We start from the raw sequence: 9,049 nt of genomic DNA on the forward strand, positions 1-9,049 counted from the left end.
CTCAGGGCTGGGAGGGCATTTGAGACTGACCCGCCCACATAGGTGTGGAGATTAGGGACCAGAGAATAAGGACTCCCAGCCGTTTTTTAGAAGGGCACATCTGAAGGCCATCGCCCTTGTTCTGCCTCAGGTGTGACCCTGGACAGGTACCTCTCTGCTGTGGACCTCAGTTTCTCTGCTGGTATTAATAGGGATGTTGAATCCATGGCTCCTTCTGGCTCTTGATCTATCCATATAGGGGGCTTGAGTTGGGATCGTAGGGGCAGAGGTGGCAGATGGGAAGAGACAGGTCTTTTTTTTTTTTTTTTGAGTCAGAGTCTCACTCCATTCCCCAGGCTGGAGCGCAGTGGCACGTTCACGGCCACCCCAGCATCTACCCGCTGGGCTCCAGCCATCCTTCTGCCTCAGCCTTCCAAGGAGCCAGAACGACAGGTGCACGCTACCACGCCTGGCTGGTTTTTGATTTGTTGTAGAAATGAGGTCTCACCAAGTTGCCTGTGCTGGTCTCGAACCTGGGGGTTCAGACAATCCTCTCACCTCAGCCTCCCAAAGTGCTGGGATGACAGGCTGAGCCACCGAGCCCGGCCGGCAAGAGACAGTTCTTCACCTACCCTCTGCCCCTGCAGGTGACCTTCTGTGATCCTGTCATCGAGAGGCGGCCCCGGCTGCAGAGGCAGAAACGCGTCTTCTCCAAACGCAGAGGTGCAGCGGGGCGGGAGGCTGTGTGTGGACAGCGCAGGGCTGGGGCCGTCGGGGGCCCCGGGCCTGAACTCCCTCTTGTCCCCAGGCCAGGACTTCCTGAGGGCTTCCCAGATGAACCTCAGCATGGCAGCTTGGGGGCGCCTGGTCATGAGCCTCCTCCCCCCCTGCAGTTCCCCAAGCACGATCAGTCCCCCCAGAGGGTGCCCTCAGACCCCGAAGATGCCCCGGGAGGCCTCTGAGCCCGCCTCCCCCAGGTGAGGGGCCACCTTGCCCCGAATGCATGCAGCCCCGGCGGCTGCCTCCGTCTGTCCCCGTCGCTCAGCCCCCGTCCCTCTCGGTCTCTCTGCGTGGCTGTGCATCTGTCCCGCCAGCCCTTTCATCTGCCTGTGCCGGGCCTTGTCTGCTTCCTCCCCACAGTAGCTTCCTGCCCAAGAAGACCCCCTTGGGAGAAGAGATGGATCCCCCACCCAAGCCCCCGCGCCTCTACCTGCCCCAGGAGCCAACCCCCGAGGAGACTCCAGTGAGGGGCCTGCGGGACTGGTGGCCCCTGGGGGTTCCCTGGGGTGGGGGTGGCAGGACTGGAGGGAAGGAGGGCGGGAAGCCTGGCCCTCCCTTGCCCTGAACCCCTCTGCCCTCGCAGCGTACTAAACGTCCCCACATGGAGCCCAGGACTGGACACGGGCCGCCTCCACCAGCCTTCCCTGCCAGGTACCCCTGTCCGGCGCGTGTCATGGATGACGTGTTCGTCTGCCGACTCGAGAGCATATTGTGTATCTTCATTGTTTTGTTTTTGTTTTAATCAATTATTTTTATTATGATTTTGTGGGATGCAGTTAAGGGTTAGATGTACAATTACGTTTCATTCAGGCACCCTGTTGATAAGAGGTGTTTCCCCATCCCCAGACAGATATTTGCGACTGTTAATCCCATCCCTCTCCCCCCCTTCATTGTTTTTATTATTTTATTTTATTTTTTTGAGTTGGAGTCTCACTCCGTCGCCCAGGCTGGAGTGCAGGGGCATGCTCACGGCCACCCCAGTGTTGACCTGCTGGCCTCTGACGATCCTTCCGCCTCAGCCTTCCGAGTGCCGGAAGGCACACAGTGCCGGAACTACAGGCACTACCACTCCCGGCTAATTTTTTGACTTATTTTAGAGGCAAGGTTTCACCATGTTGCCCGGCCTGGTCATGAATGTGTATCTTTTTTAAGTTGATGAATTTTTTTTTTTGAGTTGGAGTCTCACTCTGTCGCCCAGACTGGAGTGCAGTGGCTGCTCCTGGCCACCGCAGCCTCCCCCTGCTGGGCTCCGGCGATCCTTCCACCTCAGCCTTCCAAGCAGCCGGAATTACAGGCACGCTACCACGCCCGGCTGATTTTTTGATTTATTGTAGAGATGAGGTCTCGCTGCCCAGGCGGGTCTCGAACCCTCAGGCTCAGGCAATCCACTCACCTCAGCCTCCCAAAGGCGTGGGATTACAGGCTGAGCCACCGAGCCCGGCTGATGAATTATTTTTTGAGTCGGGGTCTCACTCTGTTGCCCAGGCTGGAGTGCAGTGGCACAATTACAATTCATGGCAGCCTCTGACTCCTGGGCTCAAGCGATCCTCCCGCTCAGTCTCCTGAGTAGCTAGGACCACAGGCATGCACCGCCATGCTGGGTTCACCTTTTAATTTTTCTGAAGAGACAAGGTCTTGCTATGTTTCCCAGGCCGGTCTTGTACTCCTGGACTCAAGCAGTCCTCCTGCCTTGGCCTCCCGAAGTGCTGGGATTACAGGCACGAGCCACCTCATCCAGCTTTGTGTATCCACTCTGTGGCTCCTTGGGTCTACAACCTGACTGGCTCTCAACTTCTTACTTGTTGAATCCTTGTTATTGAGCTCCCGCTGTATGCCAGACTCCAGGAAACTGCTGTTCTCAGAGCCCCATATGTGGGGACAGCCCAGGCCTGAGTATGGAGGGCTTGGAGTAGCTCTGGGTAGAACCACCCTTTGCCGTAGGTGCTTCCCGTGTCCTCTTTCTCTTGCAGGAAACCTCTCCGGCTCCAGGACTTCCGCTGCTTGGCTGTGCTGGGCCGGGGACACTTTGGGAAGGTAATGGGCTCATTCGCTGGGATGACACTGTGATCCGTGGGGGTGGTGGGTAGGGGAAGCAAAGGCTCCCTGGTGGAGCCAAGAAGAGTCCAGCCTCTCTCTGGTCCTCAGGTCCTCCTTGTCCAGTTCAAAGGGACCGGGAAGTACTACGCCATTAAAGCGCTGAAGAAGCAGGAGGTGCTTGGCCGGGATGAGATAGAGAGGTGTGTGGGCGTCCCAGGAGAGCACAGGGGTGGCTGGTCTGGGCTGTCTGGAAGGCGCCGGAGCCTCCTGGGGTTTTGGACAGGTGACCCTATGGAACCAGGCAGGCTTGTTTTTTTTCTGTTTTTTTTTTTTTTAAGTCAGAATCTCCCTCTGTCGCCCAGACTGGAGTGCAGCGGCACACTCACAGCCACCGTAGCCTCAACCTACAGGGCTCAGGTGATCAATCCTTCCGCCTCGGCCTTCCAAGTAGCTGGAACTATAGGCACGTGCCACCACGCCTGGCTAATTTTTTGATTCATTGTGTAGGATGATTTCTCACCAAGTTGCCTAGATTGATCTCGAACCAGCAGGCTCAGGCAGTCCTCTCACTTCGGCCTCCCAAAGTGCTGGGATTATAGGCGTGAAGTTTTTTTTTTTGAGTTGGGGTCTCACCTGTTGCCCAGGCTAGAGTGCAGTGGTGCACTCATGGCCACCGCAGCCTCGACCTCCAGGCTCAGGCAATCCTTCCTCCTCAGCCTCCTGAGTAGCTGGGACTACAGGTGTGCACCACCATGCCCGGCTAATTTTTTTAGAAACGAGGTCTCCTATGTTGCCCAGGCTGGTCTTAAAACTCTTGGGCTCAAGCAATCCTCCTATATCGGCCTCCCCCAAAATGCTGGGATTGCAGGTGTGGGCCACCGTGCCTGGCTCTTTCTGGCACCTGCAGTGGCCATCTGCCCTTGGGCAGGTCCCCTCTTCTCCCTGAGCGTCCATTTGCCATACTGTATTGTGAGCAGCACCCCCAGGCCCCCTCAGTCCATGGCCCACGTGTGTGCCTCCTGGGTCAGCACCTCAGGGTTGTGCAGGTCAGCAACCTGTGTGAGCTCTCAACATGGAAAGTGTCACTCTACCCACATGGCCCTTCGCTGAGGCCCAGTGAGCCCTGTGTGGGGGCAGGACACAGCCGAGGAGGTTTTCCTTTCCTCTGAGACCCCCGCCCTCCCCTGCAGCCTGTACTGCGAGAAGCGGATCCTGGAGACTGTGGGCCGCACGGGGCACCCTTTCCTGCTCTCTCTCCTCGCCTGCTTCCAGACCTCCAGCCACGCCTGTTTCGTGACTGAGTTTGTGCCCGGTGGTGACCTCATGATGCACATTCACGAGGACGTGTTCCCTGAGCCCCAGGCCCGGTGGGTTTCCGTTCCTCTGGCCAGCGTCTTCCGGCAGACTTTTCCTGGTTCCCCTTACCTACGTCCTGCTTCCTCCAGGGTGCCCGCTGGAAGAGGAGCAGGAGTCAGAGAGGCCCTGGTTCACACCCTGGGATCACAGCGTGTGTGCCCCTCGGCGCCAGTTAACGAAACTGTGAACTGGGCTTCTGATAACCATTTCATAGCATTGCCTAGTGCAGGGGCTGGAGTTATTTTTCCCTCTGGTATAGGTTCTGGAGTTAGAAAGACCTGAGTTGGCTTATCAGCCCTGTTACTTGCTGTGTTCCTCTGGGCAGGTCACTTGCCTGGTGTCTCAGATCCTTATTTGAAAAATAGGCATGATGTGGGCATGGTGGCTCACACCTATAATCCCAGCACTCTGGGAGGCTGAGGTGGGAGGATTCCTTGAGCCCAGGAGTTCGAGACCAGCCTGGGCAACATAGTGAGACTTTGTCTCTACAAAAAAGAAAAAAAAAAATTAGCTGGGTGTGGTAGTGCATACCTGTAGTCCCAGCTACTCGGGAGGCTGAGGCAGAAGGATCACCTGAACCCATGAGGTGGAGGCTTCAGTGAGCCATGATCCAGCCTGGGTGACAGAGTGAGACCCCAACTCAAAAAAAAAAAAAAAAGAAAAATAGGCATAATGAGTATCAACCACAGTCTGCTGTGTGCAGGACAGCTGGCATGGTCCCTGGCACAGGTTAAGAACCCAGGAAAGGTAGGCCAGATGGGCACAGCAACCTTGTGATGACCTTGGAACCATTGTGTGGAGAAGCCTCCCAACTTAGGCCTGAGGCTCCGCCCAGTCTCACAGGGACAGCCTGGTGCCTCCTTGCCCTGCCTCCCTGGTCCCTGTCCAGGGTCTGAATTCTCCCATGACCACCTCTCCAGCTTCTACTTGGCCTGCGTGATCCTGGGGCTGCAGTTCTTACACGAGAAGAAGATCATTTATAGGTAACTTGTCCCAGGGATGCCCAGGGGTGGTGGGGTGGGCTGGAGCAAGCTCTGCCCTCTTCCTGGGCTGCTCGGGGCAGCTGCTGGTCCTGGGTCTCGGCCCTTCTCAGCCCCCTTAATCTGCACCCCCTGCCCTCAGGGACCTGAAGCTGGATAATCTTCTGCTGGATGCTCAGGGTTTCCTGAAGATCGCAGACTTTGGGCTGTGCAAGGAAGGTGGGATTGCCTGTCAGATCTGTGTCCCCGCATTGCCCACCCAGCCCTGGGAGGTGGCATTTCCCAGATCTCCCCACCCACAGACGCCCTGGTTCCGCCACCCCAGGCCTCTTTCCGGGGCACAGCTGGGCACGTTGGCCCTCTCTTCCCAGCCCTAGGGATGCGTGGGGAGCCCGGCCTGTGCTTAGCCAGAGGGAGCGGCTGTGGTCAGGACTGGGTTCCGCCTTCTGTGTGACCTTGGCACGTGCACTTGGCTGACTTGGGTTCCTTAGTCAGATGGCATCATAACCGTTCCTGCTGCCCAGGGCGCAGGGCAGGGCTTGGCATGGACCGGGGCTTCCGGGATCCTAAGGGTTGGCTGTTGCGAACGGGACACATTGAGCAGGTGTCAGTGTGCATACTGGTTTGCAGGGATTGGCTTTGGGGACCGGACGAGCACCTTCTGTGGCACCCCGGAGTTCCTGGCCCCTGAGGTGCTGACCCAGGAGGCATACACACGGGCCGTGGACTGGTGGGGGCTGGGCGTGCTGCTCTATGAGATGCTCGTGGGCGAGGTGAGTGCTCGGATGGGACGGGACTGCGGGGTCCCTGGAGTGGGGGTTGGCCCACCGAATCCTGTCTCCGTCTCCTTAGTGCCCGTTCCCAGGGGACACTGAGGAGGAGGTGTTTGACTGCATCGTCAATTCAGATGCTCCGTACCCCCACTTTCTGTCAGCACAAGGGCTGGAGCTCATTCAGAAGGTGAGTGCCTAGCCAGGTATGGTGGCTCACACCTGTAATCTCAGCACTTTGGGAGGCTGAGGCGGGAGGATCGCTTGAGTCCAGGAGTTTGAGACCAGCCAGGGCAACATAGCAAGATCTCCTCTCTACAAAAAGTGGAAAAAAAAAAATAAGCCAGGCATGGTAGTGTGCACCTGTAGGCCCAGCTACTTGGTAAGCTGAGGCGGGAGGACTGCCTGAGCCCAGGAGGTCAAGGTGGTGGTGAGCCACAGTCATGCCACCGCACTCCAGCCTGGGTGACAGAGTGAGACCCAGACTCAAAAACAAACAAAAATGACACAAGAAAAAGAAGTGTGTGCTGCAGCATCCAGGGCTCGTGTGCCCTTGGCTGTACGTCCTTGGTCACCTGGGGAGGCGGGCAGTGCCTGGGCCCTAGCGAGCACTGGTTCTCCTGCCCAGCTCCTCCAGAAGTGCCCAGAGAAGCGCCTGGGGGCGGGTGAGCAGGACGCAGAGGAGATCAAGATCCAGCCATTCTTCAGGGTGAGTAGCCAGGCTGGCAGTGGCCTCCAGGCAGGGTGGGCGGCGTGGAGTGACCCCTGGGGGCTGCTGTGCCCACCACTATCTCAGGCACCTCTGCCCTTGCCCCTAGACCACCGACTGGCAGGCCCTGCTCTCCCGCGCCGTCCAGCCCCCCTTCGTGCCCACCGTCTGCGGCCCCTCGGACCTGCGCTACTTCGAGGGCGAGTTCACGGGGTTGCCGCCTGCCCTGACCCCGCCTGCGCCCCACAGGCCCCTCACTGCTCGGCAGCAGGCCGCCTTCCGGAACTTTGACTTTGTGTCGGAGCGATTCCTGGAGCCCTGAGGGCCTCTCCTGGCCCTTCCACCTGGCCCCCCCGAGACTTTGAGAGTCTGTTGGCGTCCTGCGGAAGCTGGCCCGGGCCTTGCCTGGTATTTATGAGCCCGTGGGACTCGGGGTGGCAGCCATGGGGCTGCTGCATGGGCTTGGCCCAGCGTCGCTGAGCCAAGTGTGTCCCCTCCCCCTTCCAGCGAGACCTAACCCAGAAAGGGGGCCGCATGAGGAGTGGTTTGGTCTGTCTTTTTAATACTTGACTTGCTCTGTGGATTATTAAATGGGTAAAAGTGCACTGGGGACAGCCTGCTCACAGGCCCTCTTCCTGGGAAGGCTGAACTGCCCGCTGAGGCAGGGATTCTGCCCTGAAGTGCTGCCTGGTGGCCTGGCAGGAGCAAGCTGCCCCGGGCTCCCCGCAGGCTGGCCTCAGCTGGGGGCAGGCCCCCGGTTTTCAGGCCCAGGATGGCAGCCCTCCTCGGTGGCCCTAAACTGCCTGGCTGCGGCCCTCCTCCTCCTCCTCGGCCCAGAGGGCCTCCCAGGACCCCGAGGGCCATCCGCAGAAGAAGCGGGCCAGGTTGCGCGTCAGACCCCGGTCGAAGGGGTTGCCCGGGCGCTGGCGGAGGTAGGCGATGCGGTGTGAGGAGATGAACTCCCAGGTGGTGGTGTTGCTGGCGACCAGGTAGAGGTGTGAGGCCAGGAGCAGGCCGGCCACCAGCGAGAAGAGGGACAGCAGCAGGAAGGTGGCAAACAGCAGCCCGCTGGACCGCAGCCACAGCCCCCAGGGCTGAAAGAACCGGAGGCCTGACCTGCGGGCAGGGACAGGGGCCCGGAGCTGCGGGGGGCACGTGCTCCCTCCGTCCCCACGCTGGTCCCAGGAGCCCTGGCTCCGCCCATACCTCCACCCTCCCTGACGCCCGGGCAGCAGCACCTACCACGCCAGGTACAGGCCCCACAGAAGCACCACCAGTTGCAGGGCCAGGTAGACCACGAAGAGCGGGTGGTTGCGCTCGCCCACGCAGTTCTCCATCCAGGGGCAGTGGTGGTCGTAGCGGCGGATGCAGCGGCGGCATTCACGGCAGTGCCGGGCACGCAGGGGCTGCTGTGGGCACGAGGGGGAGTCCGGCCTCAGCGCTGGCCTTCCTGGGGGCCACCACTGAGGGCGGGGATCAGGGCCTGACTTTGGGAGGCCTTCTTGGCAGAGGGTGAGGCCCAGGCACTGGGGCGGCAGGAGGTGAGGAAGTTTCAGCTTCACCCCAACCCCTCCCACGGGGTCCCTTGTCACCCACCAGCACCAGGCAATATCTGCAGCGCCGAAGAGGGATGGCCTGGGGGACCATGGCTGTCTGCTCCTCCTTGGGCTCCTCCTGGAGAGGAGAGACAGGACGTGAGACGGGGTTCCCTTGGGAGGCAGATGGCACTGGTGGGTGGGGAGGATGTGGGACCCATCCCATGCAGATTGGAGGTGTGGGGTGGACCGAGGGAGGCTGTGTGACATTTGCAAGTCGCTCCCCCTCTCTGGGCCTCGCAATATCCTCACTGTAGAATGGGGTTCTCGGGCTGGCAAGAGCATTCGTGGCGATGCCCCCAAAAGCCTGCGCTCGGGGCCTGGGGTGGTCTGTGTCTGGTCTTGGGTCCCTGTTGGCAGGTGCAGGGCCTCGGGCCCCGGGGCCCCTGGTTACCTGGGGCTGAGGCAGTGCATTCACGTAGCCTGGGTCCATTAGCGACACAGCCAGGTAGAGCAGCAGGGAGCCCAGCACCAGGAGCAGGAAAGTGAGGGGCAGGAGCAGCTCCCCCTGCTCCTCCCACTGCCGCAGCTCTGGAGAGGCCAGGGAGGACAGTGAGGCCAGGGCTGCACAGGAGGGGTGGGGCTGGGGTGCGGCGGGAGGAGGGGAAGTGTGTTCCCGGCTGAGCAAAGGCGTGGAGAAGGGGTCCCAGGAGCGGCTCTGTGGCCAGCAGCACTATTTGGAGGGTCACGGGGAACCATGGAGGGCCGCAGGACAAGAGCTGTTCCCTAGAACCCTCCTGCTGCTGGAGAAAGCAAGGATCAGAGGGAAGCCTGGAGGCAGTCTGCCCGGGAGGAAGAAGAAAGTGGCTGAACGAGGCCCCAGCGGGAGAGGAGAGAATGGAC

At 60.1% G+C, this 9,049-nt stretch overlaps 2 protein-coding genes across 4 annotated transcripts in view; one reads left to right on the plus strand and one right to left on the minus strand.

Annotated features, from left to right (window-relative positions):
- The window catches only part of PKN3 (protein kinase N3), a gene marked incomplete at its 5' end in the record, with an annotated part of 7,917 nt that extends 701 nt beyond the window's left edge, over window positions 1–7,216 (plus strand). The window contains 13 exons of the mRNA XM_008050624.1: window positions 627–702; window positions 788–956; window positions 1,120–1,222; window positions 1,343–1,410; window positions 2,730–2,793; window positions 2,905–2,996; window positions 3,987–4,163; window positions 5,073–5,135; window positions 5,275–5,351; window positions 5,763–5,905; window positions 5,985–6,092; window positions 6,531–6,611; window positions 6,721–7,216. Of these exons, the coding sequence (XP_008048815.1) occupies window positions 627–702; window positions 788–956; window positions 1,120–1,222; window positions 1,343–1,410; window positions 2,730–2,793; window positions 2,905–2,996; window positions 3,987–4,163; window positions 5,073–5,135; window positions 5,275–5,351; window positions 5,763–5,905; window positions 5,985–6,092; window positions 6,531–6,611; window positions 6,721–6,933 (1,434 nt within the window). The remainder of the gene's footprint in view (window positions 1–626; window positions 703–787; window positions 957–1,119; window positions 1,223–1,342; window positions 1,411–2,729; window positions 2,794–2,904; window positions 2,997–3,986; window positions 4,164–5,072; window positions 5,136–5,274; window positions 5,352–5,762; window positions 5,906–5,984; window positions 6,093–6,530; window positions 6,612–6,720) is intronic.
- Window positions 7,217–7,238: 22 nt separating this feature from the next.
- The window catches only part of ZDHHC12 (zinc finger DHHC-type containing 12), a 2,875-nt gene continuing 1,064 nt past the window's right edge, over window positions 7,239–9,049 (minus strand). The window contains exons 2-5 of one of the 3 annotated variants that reach the window (XM_021708885.1): window positions 8,601–8,737; window positions 8,208–8,285; window positions 7,854–8,017; window positions 7,239–7,727 (exon numbers count right to left, since the gene is read on the minus strand). In XM_021708885.1, the coding sequence (XP_021564560.1) occupies window positions 7,406–7,727; window positions 7,854–8,017; window positions 8,208–8,285; window positions 8,601–8,737 (701 nt within the window). In that variant the 3' untranslated portion in view covers window positions 7,239–7,405. Of the gene's footprint in view, window positions 7,728–7,853; window positions 8,021–8,207; window positions 8,286–8,600; window positions 8,738–9,049 lie in introns of all 3 variants that reach the window. The other 2 variants (XM_021708886.1, XM_008050617.2) reach the window with 2 other exon arrangements.

The sequence above is a fragment of the Carlito syrichta genome, unplaced genomic scaffold, assembly GCF_000164805.1.
Source record: "Carlito syrichta isolate Samal-C Ts95f unplaced genomic scaffold, Tarsius_syrichta-2.0.1 Scaffold153563, whole genome shotgun sequence".
Taxonomy (NCBI): domain Eukaryota; kingdom Metazoa; phylum Chordata; class Mammalia; order Primates; family Tarsiidae; genus Carlito; species Carlito syrichta.